The sequence below is a fragment of the Gallinula chloropus genome, assembly GCF_964237585.1.
Source record: "Gallinula chloropus genome assembly, chromosome: Z".
NCBI classification, from domain to species: Eukaryota; Metazoa; Chordata; class Aves; order Gruiformes; family Rallidae; genus Gallinula; species Gallinula chloropus.
This window is the reverse complement of record NC_140089.1, coordinates 85531266-85549988: the sequence shown is the minus strand read 5'-3', so window position 1 is coordinate 85549988 and position 18723 is coordinate 85531266. Positions and strand designations below refer to the sequence as shown.

Sequence of the window (18723 nt, the reverse complement as noted above, 5' to 3'; positions counted from 1 at the left end):
AAGCTTTTTAAAGTATCTGCCTCCTGGAGCCAACGCTGACACCTCAAAGCGAGCACCTCAACTCCCAATGCAGGCACGGGAAGACCCAGACAACCTGAGATTGTGAAAAGCAGAGTGGGGAGATGATTTGTGCTAGCCTGCTGAACAAGCGGCTTTTGAGCCTGATAAGGGCTGGTGTGTGAAATCCAGACCAGTCTTTATGTCTTAGTCATCTTAGTCAGAGCTTCAGGGACACATCACCCACTGCTCTCTGATCAAAGCCCAAAGCCTCTAATGCAAAGAAACCAAGAAAACTGTTCTCTATTACAATGCAAGGAAGCAGTAACAGCAGCTGTATCTGATGCTGTGTGTTTGTACAGCTTGCTGGCTAGGCTTTTCCACCAGAAAGTGAGCTGACAGAGTCACCCTTGGTCTCTTGACATGCAGGAGAATGTCCAAGCCTCTACGATGCTTTGAAAGATAGCAGTAGAACAAAACTTCCTCTGACAGACATCCACTCTAACAGGTATCCAATAAACCCATCATTGCCAAAAAAATACCTAAGTAAACCACAGAGAGAAAGACCTTACTTGTGAATGTAGATGAATGCTGACCAGCCAGGAAGGGATTTGCTGAAACCCAGTGTTGTAAACCTGGGGAGCTTCTAAAACTGAAGGAAACCACAAGATGGTTAGGCTGAGGTGGTGGCTTGGAAAGGACTTGCCAAGGACTTCAGTTCCAGGGGTACTTTAGATTTTCTCCAGGTTTCTATAATTTGTCCTGTGGAAGAGTGAAGAAGGTAACCTGTATTTCTAGCATCCCGTTTCCTTTTTCTTCTTAAATGCAGCTACTTGGTATTTTTAAGTTAACCACTGCTCTTAAGAGGACTATATATTTAGATGTTGTCCGGTATAATGAGACTGGAAGCTAAATGCTTTGGGTAGGACTAATAAACATTGTGCCAATGATGATGCCAATGGCATCCTGGCTTGTATCAGGAATAGCATAACAGCAGGACCAGGGAGGTAATCATCCCCCTGTACACAGCTCTGGTGAGGCCATGCCTCAAATACTATGTTCAGTTTTGGGCCACTCACTACAAGAAAGACATTGAGGTCCAGGAGTGTGTCCAAAAAAGGGCAACAAGGCTGGTGGAGGGGCTTGAACACAAGCCTGATGAGGGACAGCTGAGGGAATTGGGACTGTTTAGCCTGGAGAAGAGGAGTCTTAGGGGAGACCTTATTACTCTCTACAGCTCCCTGAAAGCAGGTTGTGGTAAGCTGGGGGTCAGTCTCTTCTCACAGGTAACTAGAGATAGGACAAGAGGGAATGGCTGCAAGTTGCACCAGGGGAGCTTCAGTGGAAATTTCTTCTCAGAGGGAGCGGTTGGGCATTGGAATGGGTTGCCCAGGGAGGTGGTGGAGTCATCATCCCTCAAGCTGTTCAAGAAAAGTTTGGCTGAGGTACTTGAGGGCCATGGTTTGGTTAGAGGTGGTAGGAGGATGGTTGGACTAGATGATCTTGGAGGTCTTTTCCAACCTTAACGATTCTTAGATTCTACGATTCTATGATAACAGGGAAATAAAGAAAAACTAAGAATCTGGAGCAAAACTCCATATCTTCTCTGAGTGCTTGTCCCTTCTTTATGAACGTCGTCATACTGTGTCATTCTGTGCATCGTTCCAAGTGTGCTCTTCATTTGGCACAGCATAATGCAAAGAAAGAGCTATTCAAAAGACATTTTCTCTTTATCTTCTTACTTACATGTACCAAAAAAACCACCAAGTGAGCCATTCGAATGAAGTATACTCCTTCCCTTTAATTGAATTTACTGGTTTCAATATAATTGCAGATTCAGCACCATTATTTAATTTCAGGATTTAATGAATGTTGTCAGACCTCCTTAAAGGATCCACATATGGCTGGTGAACTGGCTCCTGATTCACTTGTGACACGTAGTGTTAAATTTCATTCAACCAAAAAGGTGTTTATCCCTCTTTCTTCTCTTGGCCTACATGACATCTCTGAACATGCCACCTGTAGGAAAATGTTGTGCATCCTGTGTTTGCAAACTCCTTACACCTTCAGGGTCATTGCTTGCCTCTCATTCTTCATTGCAGCTTCTGTCCATCTTGCACAGAAACAGAAGAAAATAGGCTTTACAGGGATTCAGTTGGTGCATTGTCTCCGGGTAGTGGAGACTGGATTGGGATGTCATCCAGGTCTATTCTTGATGTGGTAGATATAGCACAGTAGTTATCCCCACACAGAAGCATTTCATGATTTATCAGTGCAATTGTTCAAAGGCTTGCTCCTTCCCTCAAATTATCGTACCTCCATTGCACTGATTCATGGCCTAACTTTAGGGAGGTGTTAAGGGCATCTGATATATGAAAACTCACAGTACTGTTGTACAGGACAGAAATGAATGTAGCATTAAATGTGATAATAATTAACTAATTAACAAGAAAATATTTCAGAGACTAATTTTGAGCTGTAGCGTGGAGGCATTCTCCATTGTAAAAAGAATTATCATTAGTCACTTTAGCTTTAAAGATCAAATAAATGCTTGTAAAAAAACTTTTTGGTGTCCTGATGATCAATTTTGACTCACTACCACCTCTGTGATGAACTTAGCTGGCTGCTGTCTCAGGAAACAGCTACAAATTTGATTTCCTCCTCCCCTCTACAGCCACAATCATCCCTCATTTTTTCTTAAAAAAGTGAAGAAAGGGAGTAAGTATTCTCAAAGGACATAAATTATTCCCCCAAAATCATTATATCTCTTCCGACAAAAATGCTACCAAAAACCTAACCTGTTTATTGAAATGGAAGATAAGAACCTAATATAAATTTTGTATCAACTGTAGCAAATACATGCCTTTCTTTAAGCAAGTCAAACACAACCTGCAGCACAACCAATTGCTCTTGCTTTGCAGCATATTTCACCAACACTAAAGAAATTAGAGCTGGTAAGCAGGATGAATGGGAGCGGAAGGGAGATTGATAAGGCTGGATATGTGAAATAAACATAAGCAAGAGTTAGGGTGTGAAATTAAGAGTATTGGAAAACAATGGCACGCTGCAAAGGTATATTTGTATCATGGCACTCCGCTTCTAGGTTCAGCTTAGTCTTACTAAGACTGTGAGAGAAGATGCATCTCTAAATCTGCTTGTAAATTACACATTTATGTTTTTTGAATAATAAAGATCAAAAATCTCCCAGCCCGTGTCAACCCAAATACACTTTGGTGTAGAGATATTAATTTAGATAACAACAATGCAACCAGACTGCATGACTGTGTCCCTTAGGTCACATAATTAAATACCTAATTACACTGTTTCTGATTTCAGAGCCAGCTCTCTTGATGTATAGCCTGTGGTCATTTCACTAAACTCTCTGTGCAGATAACTAGAGCATATTGGGCATTTATGCTGTCCATTGCTCTGGAATTATTTCAAACTGATAGAAATTCAGAAAATTCAAACCAAGAGTTCAGAAATTTAGCAGGCAGAGCTTACTACCACAGCAAGCATTTACAATAAAATTGAAAGAGGTTAATAAACATCTGGGAGAGTTTGAGAGAAAACTGGGTTTTATGTCCCTCAAACAACCTCCCCAAACCAGAAGACATTTTGCAGCAGGAAAGCACAAACTTGCTAGTTAGTTTCCATGTAAGCACAGATACTCCTAGTTATTTAACAAATAGAACCAGCTATGAAATAACTTGCAAGTAGAAACACCTTGTTTTCACAGGTTAATGCCAATGAATAAAAAAAAAAATCATCCATGGTAACTATTGCTGCTGTTGTCCAAGAACATGTGCATTTCTCCTTCCATTATTTCCCAAACAGAATGTATCTGAGAATCACAGAAAATGAGAATGTGTGAAGAAGATCTACAGACAGGCACGGATAAAACCAAAGATAAAAAATGCTGATCTGAGCATTATCTAAACAATCTTCCCCCTCATGTTTCAATCACAAATCTGCAATCCAGTACTGCTAGAAATATTCAATGTCTTGGATGTTATCACCTTATCCTTCTTTTTTTCTTTTTTCTTTTTGCTTTTTAATGTGGACACAGTGGACAGAATTGTTTTCTGAGTCAGCATCTCAGCCCCTTCTGACACACTTTAGTAAAGATTAAAAAGATTAGATTTCTGAGTGGCCCTTTCTCCCATCGTTACCTGTCAATTTGTACCAACCACTGTTGAAGGAATTTCCCTGTCAGAGAATTAGTTTAAATTAAAAAACCATCTTTAGTATAGAATCCCAGACTGGTTTGGGTAGGCAGTGCCCTCAGTGCCACCCCTGCCATGGGTAGGGACACCCTCCACCAGCCCAGGGTGCCCAAAGCCCCATCCATCCTGGCCTTGAACCCAGACAGGAATCCAGGGGCCACCCAGCTTCTCTGGGCACCCTGTGCCAGGGCATCACCACACTCTCCAGGAAAGCTTTATCTAAGCTAAATCTCCACTTTTTTAGTTAAAAGCCATTCTCTCTTGTCCTATCACTACACTACCTGACAAACAGTTCTTCTCCAGCTTTCCTGTAGCCTCTTTAGGTACTGGAAGGTCTCCGTGAAGCCTTGTTTTCTCCAAACTGAACAAACCCAACTTTCTCAGCCTGATATGCATACACATACATATATATATTTAGCTATGATGCTGAGCTCCCAAGCAGATGCTGATTTTGATACTGCCTCTGTATCATCCAAGTATGCTGTATGATAAAGTAGCATTGCATTTCTCCAAGCTGTGTTCCAACTGGAGCCGTGTCTTGGGCTACAAAATGACAATTTCGCTTTTCTTGCATCAAAGAATTTCCCATAATTCCATACTACCCTCTCATCTGCAATAGGTCTTCTCTTGAGAATACTCCTGCCATGAACATCTCTTGGAAGAACCTTTGTATGGATCTGCAAGTAGGATGCAATTAAGCACTGTTTCCTCATGGAGCCAATGTGCTTTGGGCACTCTGTTTAGTGCCCCTGGCAGTCATGCTTTATCCTGTGAAAGATCTAAAATGTAATTATGGGTAAAGCACACTGTGGTTGCTGTACACAAAGCTTCCAGGTGCTAGGATTTTGTTGCCCAGGAAAGGGAGCAGGGTCTTTTTCCTTTGGTCTTGCCTTTGTGACTAAAAGTTGTTTCTAAAATTTTCCAGTGAAGTAATATAATCAGAATAAGGACTATGGAGACATACAGGAATCTGAAATTGTGTACTCAGATATTTTGCTGATGTACAGTGTCAACAGTGCTGGAAAACTTCATTATCTTGATTGTTTTTCTGGTTTCTGACCTGCTGCCTCTCTTCTCCACTTGGGATATAATCTCACCTGGGAATTTCACTGATTGTCACCTATGACAGTTCTTTAGTGTTGAGTGGGATCATAGAATAACAACGGAATAAATCTAATTAATACATAAGTTCTGATGGATTTTCAAATATTTTGGATATCCTCATGATTCAGCTGACCCCAAGGGAATGAACTTTCTCTTACCGGATCTTGAGCCTGAACAGTCCCACCAGTTTCTCTAAAGCTTGAAAGAGAGACTGCCTAGAGATCCCACACAGAAGCAGAAAGTAAGAATAAACACAGGAACCATGATGAAATGGAGAGAAAATTTGTGGTGCCAGATGTGTGACTGCAAAGGAAGAACCCACTTGGTCCCGTGCCTGGACAACTCTTCCAATGCAGTTGGTTTCTACCCTCCTCTTCCGACGAGTAACACATCGCAGTGTCACTGAATGAGAAGCAACTCTATATGCCTTGCTTGACCTGGGGTCCCACTTTCTGCTTTTGCAACAGTCCTCTAGCAAGAGTTTAACGCGGCGCTTGGTGTCTGGACACTGCTTGGCATCCAGCTGGGTGTCATTCCAGAATTCCCTCCTCCCCTTTCTCAACCCTTCTGATCTATTAGAGTCCGAGTGCTTACTCCAAATCATCAGACCACGTCATTTAACAACATTTGGCAAGTTTTATTTATTAAATATTTTCCAACAAAAGCCTGTAAGGCAACAGAAAAGTAAAGCGTAAAATACATTTGACTTAATTGGCAGCAGCAGACTGCATGCGTCAGAAGGAATTAACCTCCAATAAAGCAGGTTGTGCAGGAAGCACAATGTACTCGTTTGATATGGTCTTTCAAAGCTACCACTTCCTGGAACGGAGGCAGAAACAGAGGTTGCCTAAGCCTGGAAAAGGCCATTGGATTTATGTGCATGTGATAACTCTCAAAAGATCCCACACATGCACATCTACAAGCCTAGCAAGAAGGAGTTTGGTATTCTCTTGCCATGTCAAGGATTTCATATTCTTCCCCCTTCAGTGTTTGGATCCAGTGCAGATGGAGCACAGCCTTTGTGCTTCATCTCCGGCGATTCAGCCTCCATGTCCTAGCTCAGCCTATGATCTGCATATCAAAGCAGTCAAAAGAGACTGCTATCATTTTTGGGATACCCTTATCAGTGAAGATGTAAATAAATGACTGATCCGAAACTACATAGCTCGTGCCTTCAGAAACTTGCTCAATGTGAACAGGTGCGCTTGGGGAATATTTATGGAAAGTTGAAAAAAGAAAGGATTTCATGTTATTTTTTTGAGGTAATGAAGGATAGACAGAAGCATATGGCTGTAGTGAAGAAGGACAAAGGAACCCTTGCCCTGGTTTAAGGATCCATTTTTACTTTGCTGTATAAATGACATGGCCTCATTTTTCATGGTTAAAAAAATAAAGAAAGAAGCTGACTTGGAGAGAGTGTCTTATCACTAAATTCTTGATAAGGATGTTCCCTTGTACAAACTGCACCTTTTCTGCAAAGAATTCACATCCTTTTGATAATGTTAACAAATAGTACTTCAAGGTACACAAGCACACTTCATGGTAAACTGAGGCCTGGGGGTAGGCAGCCCTTCTGATATTGTTCAAAATGGAGTAGATTAATTCATATTTCCACTCAATAAAATAATTAAACTTCGGTTTGGCTGACCAGGACTGTGTTTTGGAAGTCAGAAAAACACTCGTCCTTCTAACAGCAATTAATCATATACTTCATTTTAAAGTGTTTATATCATATTGATGTTAGTGGGACTAAACCAAAGACTAAATGTAAGTTCTTATTTGTCTTATGACCCGTATTTCCTTAAGTGTGTGCTAATGTGATTTTCTGAATTGAGGCAGCAGCAACTCAGGCTCCAGAGAAGCTCTCTATTTTTTTCCCCAGGGACAAAAAGCAAAGTCATTCTTGGCTGATAGGATTTGACCTCTCAAGTTCACTCTGGTCATTCTGGAGGCAACGTTCTGTTGACTCACCATTTAAAAACTAAGGAAACCAAAAAACTTTCTCACAAGTATCCTGCATAAAAACCTAATAGCTGACTTCAGATTCTTCAGTTTTATTTATTCATAGTTGTACAAAAGCCATCAAGATCCATATTTTGGAAAATTTATCTCTAATAACTCTCTACTAAATCCATGGCATCCAGAAAACACAGTGTTACGTGTGGTACTTCAGGATGGAAGCTCCCAATAGCACTGTATAGCTTGGACGATATAGGCCTTGCTTTCACAATGTTTTGGTTGCTTCCTCTAACAAATGGCTTGTTCTTGGCACCAAGTACTGTGTTGACCCATGAGAAGGTAAGTTGCTGTGATGCATAGAAGGTGGAAATATCTGGCCATCAGATACCTGGAAGATATTCATATAAACATAAACAGCACCTGAACGTTATTATAGTACCACTGAAGTAAATAAAGCCAAGTCCATTTGTATGAGAGATAGCATATTCTTGAAGTCCCATCCTTGTAACGAGGCTTCTGTACAGCTTCTGTCTTTATTGTCCGACCTGTGCTGTTATTAACTGATCCTTGACCAGGAATTTGGGAAATTGTAAGTATCAATTGCAGAGTTGCAGAATCACGAGGTTGGGAAAGACCTTTGAGATCATCGAGTCCAACCGTACCTGTCCCATGCTAAATCATATCCCTAAGTACCCATCTTAAATACATTCAGGGATGGGGACCCAGCCCCCTCCCTGGGCAGCCTGTGCCAGGCCCTGACAACTCTTTCAGCGAAGAACTTTTCCCTCCCATCTGAGCTGAGCCTGCCCTGGTGCATCTTCATGCCATTTCCCCTTGTCCCATCTCCTGTCCCCTGGCTAAAGAGACCATCGCCCACCTCTCTGCACCCTCCTGTCAGGTCAGTGGAGGTGCTGAGAAGGTCTCCCCTGAGCGTCCTTTTCTCTAGGCTGAACACCTCCAGCTCTCTCAGCCTCTCCTCATAGGATTTGCCCTCCAGCCCCTTCCCCAGCCTGGTTGCCCTTCTCTGCACTCGCTCCAGGACCTCAATGTCCTTCTGATGGTGAGGAGCCCAGAACTGGACACAGCACTTGAAGTGCTACCTCATCAATGCCTAGTACAGTGGCACAATAATTCAAGCAAAGAAAGTTTTATATTTTGCAGTAACTATTTGTCTGCAGCTTAAAGAGAGAGAATTGAGGACTAATGGTCACTAACTATGCCCTGATGGTAGCTGTTTAATGAGGATAAATGATGAGTGCTGTATCAGCTTGCAAAGCAGCAATAAAGTCCCAGTAAGCAAGCAGGCTGCCTCTTCCATCTTCTGTCACAAGATCCATTTTTATACTCTCTCCATGACCTAAATCTTCATATCCTCCAGCCTCTCCCTCCCTCCCTTCAATGAATGTCCTTTTGTGTTTCTGAACTCATCGCTTCCCCTTCAAGTGTGTCGCTTAACTTTTTTTTTTTGCTGTCTTTTACAAAACTAAGCAGTGCCCTCCTTTGTCATTATCTTCATTACAGCTCCGCCACATCATCATTTGCTTCCTTCAGAGATCACTTTTCATCCCTTTCTAATTGTGCTCCTGCCCTGCTCTGAAAAACGCTCACCCGCAGACGCTCTTCATGTGCTCTCCTCCTTGCCTTTACCTAGCTGAGGCTTTCACAGTTTGCCCTTTTAAACTAATTTTCTGCTTGATATACTTGTTCTTTTGAGTATATAAACAGAATACCAAGCAAGGCAAGTAGGAGACGCTAAAAGCTGTTTTGAGTCTACAAATAGTATTGTGGCACGCTAAATGAGGGAGGTGCAGCAGGGGATTTTGTTCCCTTTGAGTCAATGACAAAACTTCTATTGATTCAACTGGAACATTATTTACCAATAACGTTCACGGGGTGGTTTAAGGACTGCCAATAGGAGCATGTAAGGGAGTAGAATGGAGACAAGGCAATATTATGTGCCTCTTCAAAGATGTTCAAGGTTAATCAAACAATTATACGTGTGATATTTTTTCACCCTCTTCCAGAGCAGGTCACCTGGAAAAGCACAGGGAGATGACAGGGTTCCTGTTCTGTGCTTTGCATCACTGCCTGGGGTAGATCCAGAGAGGGCAAATCCCACTGGGCAAACAGATGCCACACGAGCTACATCTGTTTCAAGCACTATGGAAGAAGCCCTGGGCTTACTGGCTGCTTAATTTGTGCAGGACTGAGGTACTCCTTGATGCCTATGACCTGGAAATTTTTTTTCAGAATTTTTTTGAAATGCAACAGTGTCCAAGAAGAATTAGGTATTAATGCTTAAATGTCTTGCTGATATGTAGAAAATTATGCCTCGTTGTCTTCCAATGACTCTCCTCTTCTTTAACACCCTTCTTTCCACAGCTCTTATAAAACCATGGTGACCTGACTACTAGTGTCACTGGATGAGCTTTCCAAACATTTAATTTTGTAACAAAAGTCTATTTTCTCAGTATGACACTTCTTACAGGCCACCAACAACAGTAGTTTGTATTACATCATATTACTAGCAGCACTCCAAAGCCACTTTGGGATGAATAGTTTCCATAAGTAAAATGAAAACAGACCTTTTTGCTTCTGCAAACTGCTTTAACACATTTGAAACTGATAGTGCTGATCTGTGCAAGTTGAAGATGTGAACCTGTGTCTCGCTCTGTGTTACAGGGAAAGTTAATTGTCATAATGAAATGACTTATGATTGCACGAACATTCTGTTAAACTCCTCTTACAGCTCCTGGGGTGCTTTCACACCAGTTATTCCTGCAGCTCACAGTAAAAATGCGCAGACTGTTTGATGTGCCACACTTCACTGTGATTTCTATACTTTCTATTAGCTCTGAAACCTCTGTGTTAGTGCACTAGTGATGTGGTTCATTAATTGCCCATAAAAGGCGACATATATATTTTTTAGGTTGACATCCATCTTTCCTTTTCCTTTCTAGACCTTGCCAGATGGCACGTACCGAGGGGCTTTGAGCAGGGTCTCATCATTAATCCCCTAAAAAAGTCACTGGAAATTTTTTCTGCTTAGTAACAGTAGAATTGTTCTGAAATAATGTGCATTCTTTGTGTTACAGAATAGCGAATAATGTTGTCATGAGCTCACACAACTTGCATACAAGCTGCAGGCATCTCCACCAGCCAAACTTCCCTTGACACAAAACAATTTCTACATGTGAGATAGCTCCGGAGTGTGGTGGGAAATGGTACTATGAGGGAGAGCAAGGCCAAGGTCGATGGTTGTCTCTGCCAGATGAAGGTGAGTTGTGGGGACATGGCCAACTTCCGCTATCAACAGTGAGTTTAGATCATACTTTGACTCAAAGGATAATATTAGTTTCCTTATCCACATCCTGAGGATGGGAGTACGAAATTCTGTCATAATTTGAACTTCAATAACATAAAGGGTGACCAAGGAAGGTTTGAACAGAGCTTCACTGCTTCCATGAGCAAAGGGTGCTCAGAATGGAAGGAGAATAATCAGAACATTTTTTCTGATGACAGTTGTTTCCGACACAGTTGCTACTTTACTTTATTACTTTCATTCTTTTCAGAGAAGAGATTAAAAATGAAAATACTTTTGGCAAAACACTGGCCCCATGCGAAATGAGAGAACAGTACCTCATTAAACACAGGGTACCTAAGAAAAAGTTGCCACCTACCAGAGCTTGCAAATAACCTAAACTTTATTTACAAGACTTCCGATGTTTTTCTCAGAGGTTGTACAGACAGCTCTGGAGTAGCAACCAGGAAAGAAACAGACCCCAGGAAGAGCTGGACATTATCTCCAGAAAGCAGATGGGGATAGGGACTCCTCCCTACCCAGGAGGAGGCTTGTAAGGAGCATGGTGTTTTGACACCAGACATAGTGTCAGCGGTCCAGTAAATAAAAGATATCAGGGGACAGAAAGCATGAAAAACCTCGCAGATGGAGTCTGGCTTGTGCCCCACCCCCTGGCCCCTCCAATGATGGAAACCCAGTGTCCCCAACTCTCGCTTGCCAAATGCTGCTGTCCCAGCCTTCCATCGCACTGCAAGGTGGCATCAGGAAAGTGACCCTGCTCATTGGCAGTGGGAGGTAAATCTCAGAAAAGAGCTGGTAGGAGCAGAGATCAGCCCTGAGATATTGCAGCAGCTGGTGTGAAACTTGACAGCTCACAGACACTTCCAAGCGAGTCTTACTGCAGGCCTCTGACAAAAATGTGGTCAGAGTTGGAGACCAGTGGCTTATACATCACAGAGACCATTAAAAACAGTGAGTGAAGATGTCAGCTCTTTTGCAAACAGCTCTACTCCAGTAACATAAAGCAATAGCTGTGAAAACAGCAGCCAGAGCATCTTTGTGGCTGGATGATCTAGTCCCACCAAGCTATCCCATCCCGTAGAGCTTCAGAAAAGAACGTGGCAGGACATGGAGTTATTTATCCTGCCTGAGCATTGCTGCCTTCTCCAGGAAACAAGGTAAAATTTCCATGTCCAGGTTGCTGAGCCGTTGGGGGAAGTGGCGGGCCCTGTGCAAGGAGGAGGAAAGAACAGATGAAATCTGATGTTGCTGGAGAAGAATTTGTGGATATTGACGCTGACTGTAAAGTAGCAGTTGACCACTCTCAGCAGCAGCTTAGAAGAAAGTTAAAATGATACTACAACCAACTCCCAACCCCATAGTCACAGCATGAGATTTCATGGAATGGAAAATACCTCTTGGCCTACAGCCCTTCATTTCCGGATGCTCAGTGAGCAGAAGGTTGGCTCCCATCACCCTGTTGTCCATAACCCATCCCCTGGGACTCCCTTCTCCACAGGGATCCAGAAAGGGATGCTCCATCTGCTTTGGGAATAGAAATCCCACCTGGGTGGCAAGTGCTACTGTACTGGTGCCTGGGGACGTGCTGCAAGACCAGAAATGTTTCTGTTTGTTTGGTGACACGCTCGGCCGCAGAAGTGCGAATCCCCCTTTTGTCCATGGGGCCCATGGCACTGTCCTTTTTTAACTTTTAAGGATATTCTGGGAAAAATAAAGAAAAAAATTTAAAAAGAAGAAGAAGAAGAAAAAAAAGCACAGAACCAAGCATGTTTTTCTCTATTACCATAAAGAGGGCTTGTGAATGCATGGTATTAGTATCCCAAAAGCTATTAAACTCCTTAGTGATGGGAAACAGATGGAAAATAAGACAAAAGAATTCACAACTCATGTTAGACTGAATTGAATTCCTTTAATTTCACACAATGAATAACATATGAATAGGATTAACTTTTTTTTTTCTTTTTTTTTTTAGTTAAGTGCTCTATACTGTGCTAACCTGATTTGGTAGCGAAAAGACTGAGCTTTGTTTTAGAAAAAAATGTTTAAAAACCAACATCTAAGATCATGAAGGAGCATGACATTAAAGCATGCCAGATGTATCTAAGCCTCAAAGAACATCAAGTCCATATCCATTTTTAAATGTACAAAAATGCTTCATGAATAAAAACTGTTACAAAAAGAACATTTCAAACAATGTACAAGTTTTTTTCTTGCCTCTATATTCAATAAAATACAAATACATTTTTTTGCTCTAAAATATGTTTACATACAATCAAAGTAGAACATGCAAATTACACTTTAAAAAAGGCTTTTAAAAACCACTTATGAATACAAACTAAAAATTAGCCAGCACGACTTATAGAACAATCTTGTGCCCCATTCGTTTGATTTTTTTTAATCTTTTTTTTTTGAAATACAGTATATACATATTTAACACTTCATGTGCATTTATTATTTAAGAAATAGCTTAAAAAATAAAGAAAAAGAAAAGTAAAACAAACCAACATGGGACTGAACTGCTTCCCCATGTTGTCCAATTGGCAGCTCTTTTGATGTTATTACATTTTTTTCTTTTTCTTTTTTTTTTTTTTCTCTCTGTAGTGTTTCATACAACCTAGGCAGGCATCTTAAGGAGGTCTCAAATATGTGTCCTTTGTTGAAATGTGCTTCTAATTATCTCAGAACTGCTGCACCCCAGTTTTTTGGATGATATCGAAGGAAGAGGCATTGCAAGGGCGTGATGTTTGTTTTCCCAATTCAGGAAAGCATCCTGTTGTGTTTGGGTTTTTTTGGTGTTTTGGGTTTGGATTTTTTTCTCTTTTCTTTTATTTTTTCCTGACTTTTTTTTTTGTCTTTCTTTTTACTCTTCGGGATATTACTTAAATGTGCTTACGTGTAGCCCTGAATCAGGGTCCATGGAAATAAGAGCTGGGGAAATCCGTGTGCGCGGAACAGGAATTCCTGTTCATTTGGTGCATTGCTGCAGCACTCGGAAGCCCCGGTCACAAACCAGCACCTCACTATACCAGACGCTACCCCAAAGAATATATAACACCACAATCAGAATATCCTACACAAATGGTCCAAAGCATGGGCCATGCTGTTGGATACCCTGCTAACTGGTGATAATTATCTTTTTATTTCGTCCTTTTCTTCTCCTTGTCCTTATTTTTAACCATTACCCAAAAACACAACGTGCTTCACAGAAAATTTAGCACTGAAGGGCTCAAGAAGTTGGCAGTGTGAAGCTCTTTGGAAATCCAGGTGGTTGGCTTTTCTGATTCTTTTTTTTTCCCCCTTCACTCCCTGCAGGCTCATCCCCAATTCCTGGTTTTGCACTGGGTTGAGGAACACAAGATCAATGGAGAGGATGTAAACCCGAGGCCTTGTTTCATGTGGCTCGCAGCCATGTGATTTTGTTCCGTTGGTTTTTGCTTTTATTGAAGCGTGCTAAGATGTGTGTTAATCTGTGACACAGTGGAGGTATCTGAAAGGTCTTTTTGGTCTTAATAAGAAAAAGGGCTTTCACCCCAGTTTTATACAGTTCTTGGAAATGTGTGGAGGGAATTTAGAGAGTTCCTCGGTAAATCTTCCCAGTGGTAGGGGAAAAAAAAAAAAATCAAAAAGCTCATTACTGGAATATTGTTGGGTAATAAACTGCAGGAGTGGGATTTTAGCCTTAAGCCCTAAAACTAAATCCTTTATGATCTGCATGTAGTACATCGCCTTATAATATTATTCTGTCAGCAACTTGCTTATCATATTTATAGACTATGCAACATGCAGAACACAAATTCTGAGTGCCATCTAACAGTATTTTCAGCCTGCTTTCATACAAATTAACGAGCTAATCTTCCTGCCAGCCAGGACCAGCTGCACCAGGCTGTTGTTTGGACAAACAGCCAAGGCTGTACTGCAGCAGCATGCTTCCACCAGCACCTTCTCACCGAGAAAAACACAAACCTTGGGTGTCTGGATGAAGCCTGCACTGACAGCTTGCAGCTATCGAGTCGTAAATGCTACCCTTATTTTCTCAAGGACCAAAAGGACATCTTTAATTTCTTTTTTTTTACTCAGTGGAGGGTATATGGGGTTGTAGCTTCTGAGCGGACCTTCTCCTTAAGCCATATGCCTCTAGCAGCATTTTGTATAGTACTTTTTGAAAGGATAAGAGCATTTTTTCCCAAAGCACAGGAACATGGGAGGCAGCAGCCATTCAGTGACCTTTCCCTGGGAATTTTGCATCCCAGAACATCCAGAAAACTCTAGCCCACTTACAGCCCTTAGCAGCACTCTGTAAGGGCCAACGCATCTCCAAGCCATGGTGGTCATCCAGTGAGAGAATTTGGTCCTTTAAGACCTTTGCTCTGCTCATTATACATTGAAGTGTCCTTCAATGTTAATGAAGAGATCACTGAAGATAAAACCAAAGTTATTGTCTGGCTTAGTTTCAGCTGGTGGGCTACCTGGAATACCAAGCTTCCAGTTTTTCTTTCATTTTAAGCGACACTGTCACCTACTTTCAGGCCCAAAGAAGAGATGGAAAAAAAAAAGATTTCTGAATCAACTAAACCTCAGTCCAATGCTTTTTAAGGAAGAAGAAAGAAGCTTGAGGAGGCTCAAGCATTTTTCTGCAGGCCTACAACTTCGGCCCGTAACACTGTGCTAATTCAAGAGAAACTGAAAAGCAAAATTGGTTGTAACAGAACGAGCAACTGGCCTCTTTATTTCTAAGCTGCATTAATTGGAAAACCAAAAGCGTAAATGAGTATGTTGAATGATGCAAAAAAAAAATGGAAACAAAATTCTTTGATCCCTCTTATCAGTTTTAAGCACATGGGATCTCAAGATTTGTTCCAGCCTTTAAAAAAAAATCATAAAAATATCCCCTTTATCAGCCAATATATCCCCTTAACTCAATACAAACCCCAAATGCACTCAGTTTTAATAAGCTAAGGTGCTATCACAGAAGAAAAATCAGTCTCTAAAAATAATGCGCTGTATGTTTACAGTGTCCCTTTAACACCATAGTCTTGATATGATTTTTGTAAATAAATAACAGAATAGAAACAATATTTGTTTTTTTGTGGAGATTTTTTTCATTGGGTTTGTTGTTTCATTGTTTTGTCTTCTTTTAGTGTCGTGCTATTTGAAGTTTCCGTGGCAATTAGCCAGCTGAAAGATTTCGCAAAAAAGGGAATATCAGTTGGCTTGTGAATCATTAAATAATTCCAATCCCCATTCAATTCGCTGGCATTTTCCCTCCCCCCATTCCTATTTTAATATCCATCTTTCCATGCCAGGTACTGAAGGACTTTAGAAAGGAATTAAATACATTTGAAAGTACCTATTTCAAATTTTAACTGACTTTTTTTTCTTTTTTTTTTTTTCTTTTTTGTAAAGCACTGTTACTGCAATGGAACAGCTTCATGTTAAGTCTTTGTTTTAGTTAAACATTTTAGTTGGGCTGTAGAAATGGAGCTTGGGTATTTTACCCAAGTTAAATCAATGGCTAACGTACAACTCCAATGAGAAATGTACAATTTGAACCGACCATTTAAAGAGACGATTTGTCACACACAGTTTGCATCCATGCAGACTGAGAGCTTTATAATTACATTATGTACAAAAAAAAAAAAAAAGATTTTTTTTTTAGTTTATTAAGGCAACCACAACTTGGAGAACATGTCCAAAGTGGCATTAATACAATTGCAGTGGTGATACCCTTTGAACATTTTTATTTTTTTATTTTCCTATAAGAACACTTATTCCTTTTTTTTTTAAAAGAAATAATTGCCAAGAAAGAACCTATTTTCCATAGGGTATTGTTCTCTATTTTTTTTTCAAAACAATCTACTTTGTCTATTTTCTTTAAAAGAACATATCAAGGCATTTACTGCCCAATGCAAATAATTTGGATCCTGGGTTTCCCATCAATTTCACTGGGAATTGCAGGTGGTAAGAACTGATAAGTTTTTGGCCCTGTTTATTCTATTTTTTTCTGATCTATTTTTTCTCTTTTACTGTTTTTTTCTTTTTTTTTTCTTCTATTTTTTTTCTTTTGGTGATTTTGTCCATGTTGACTATAACTCCATTCCCCAGAAGTGTCTTGCTGTTCTCTACTCATATGTACCGAGCATCAAAACAACTTAACAACTTGGTTGTGGGATGACCCCTTTCTCACATGCCATTGAAAATGCCAAGTTGCTTCATAGAAACATGCTATTGTAACGGAATATTCACGTACACCTTATTTTAAATGCTGTGATATTCGGTCGTTCCTTGGGATACCACTCGGAATGAGTGTGCACGTGTGTAAGGCTCTACTTTCCTATTGCCTATATTGCTGCTAGTTGTAACTAGGCAAGTAAATGATAAAGAAATACATAGTTCTAGCAGGAGTCAGGCATTCTGGGTTACACTGCCCCAAAGCCTGGTAGGTATATAAAACTGGAAAAAAAAAAAAAAAAAAAAAGATTCAAACAGATTATAACCAAAATCACAGTTGAGAAAATTACACTATTTTTGTTGTCTTTTTTTTTTGTAATTTTTTTCTTTTTTTCTTTTTTTTTTCTGGTGGTTTTTGTTGGGTTTTTTTGTTTGTTTTTTTTTTTTATTTTTTTACAGTGATTTCTACTATGGTTATGGTTACTCTTAGTATCACCTGGCCTGCCAAACAGAATCGTGAGTCTGGCGAGCAGCCTTAGTGACAACATTCAGCTCTCTGCGAGGACAAACTCTCACTCCAGTATGGTATGAGAACAGCAATGCTGAGATGCTGATTAGTTTTGGAAACTCTGTAAAGTAGACATTATCCCCAATTGACACATACCCCCCCACCCCCCCTTTACCCCCCACCTTTCCCGTACCCTTTCCTCCTCTTTCCTGAGGGGTTAGGGCCAAAGCAATGAAGAGGAAGATGCAAACCCTGGATGGCACAGCTCTCTGTGACAGGTTCTGGCTGCCACAGGGATGAGTGAGTCTGGTGTTGCCCCAGGGATGAAGCGGAAAGCGCACCTCAAGTCCCTCAGTCCTGGCGTGCCCCGCTACTGGCACCTAACATCCAAGCGATGCCTTAGGGAAGGCCTTCGCTTTCACTCCCTCTGCCCTTCCGGTGCCGCTTTACCTTCACATCCTCCTCTTCCTCCTGAGGGGACTTGCTTTTCCTCTTCCCAACCCGGGGCGTCCGGGGTGGAGGGAGAGGGGGCGGAGGAGGGGGAGGAGGAAGAGGAGGCGGAGGAGGTGGCGTCTCTCTAGCCATGTGTATGACAGCCTCAATGGTGGCCATGATTGTATCTTGAGTTGCTGCTTGCTCCAATATCAAAGGGTTGAGTGTCGATCTCTGACCTCTTTTGCTGGGAAGGTCGATGCATTTTTCCAGAACGGGCATTTGGTCTCTGGAGTCTTCATCAAAGGAAAGGGGTTGCTTCCGAGGACGCCCCCTCCGCTTCTTGACGAAGTTATTGCCTGTCTTTGATTGTCTCTGCAGCCGCTTGGCTTTTAAGATCTTGTTCACGTGATCCAGGTTCTTCTTGGTGGACAGGATCTTGGTGTAGTTGCACATCTTGCGCACCTCGCACTGGATTGCTTCAATTTCACGGCGCTTGAACCTTTTTTTCAGTGGTGGGCTGGCTGTTGGGAGACAAAGAGGGAAGGAGGGGTAAGTCAAACAACGGTGATGGAATCTCTCCTTTGCCTGGTTTCATTGCCACGATGCTTTTAAGCCCAGTAACTTGAATAAGACTGCTGAAGAAGCGGTGACTCTGAGAAAAGACTATGCATAGAATTGCAACTAAAAAAAGTGTAAAAAGGTTATTTATTACAGTCCCAGAAGAACTGCTTGCACATCCTTTTTTACTGTCCCAGATGAAAACAGTTTTTACTATTAAGCAGTCTTCAGAGCTTTCTCTCCATCTCTCCCCTTTTCTAAAGCAACACAGCCCTTCCATGGCAATATTTTACCACAGGTTTGCTTCATTCTCATTTCTAAACATTTAGTGAGAGGGAAGGAAGGGCTGCTTAGCATAGCTGTCATGCTGGCCCACAGTAAGTACTAAACTCTCTATGCCCCAAACATCTACACCCAGTGTCTTCACCCCACCCTTTAATTCTTGC

General features: G+C 41.2%; 1 protein-coding gene across 1 annotated transcript in view; it reads right to left on the bottom strand.

Moving 5' to 3' along the window:
* Window positions 1-17506: 17506 nt before the first annotated feature.
* The window catches only part of SETBP1 (SET binding protein 1), a gene marked incomplete at its 5' end in the record, with an annotated part of 253392 nt that continues 252175 nt past the window's right edge, over window positions 17507-18723 (bottom strand). The window contains one exon of the mRNA XM_084278004.1: window positions 17507-18240. Within this exon, the coding sequence (XP_084134130.1) occupies window positions 17684-18240 (557 nt within the window). The 3' untranslated portion in view covers window positions 17507-17683. The remainder of the gene's footprint in view (window positions 18241-18723) is intronic.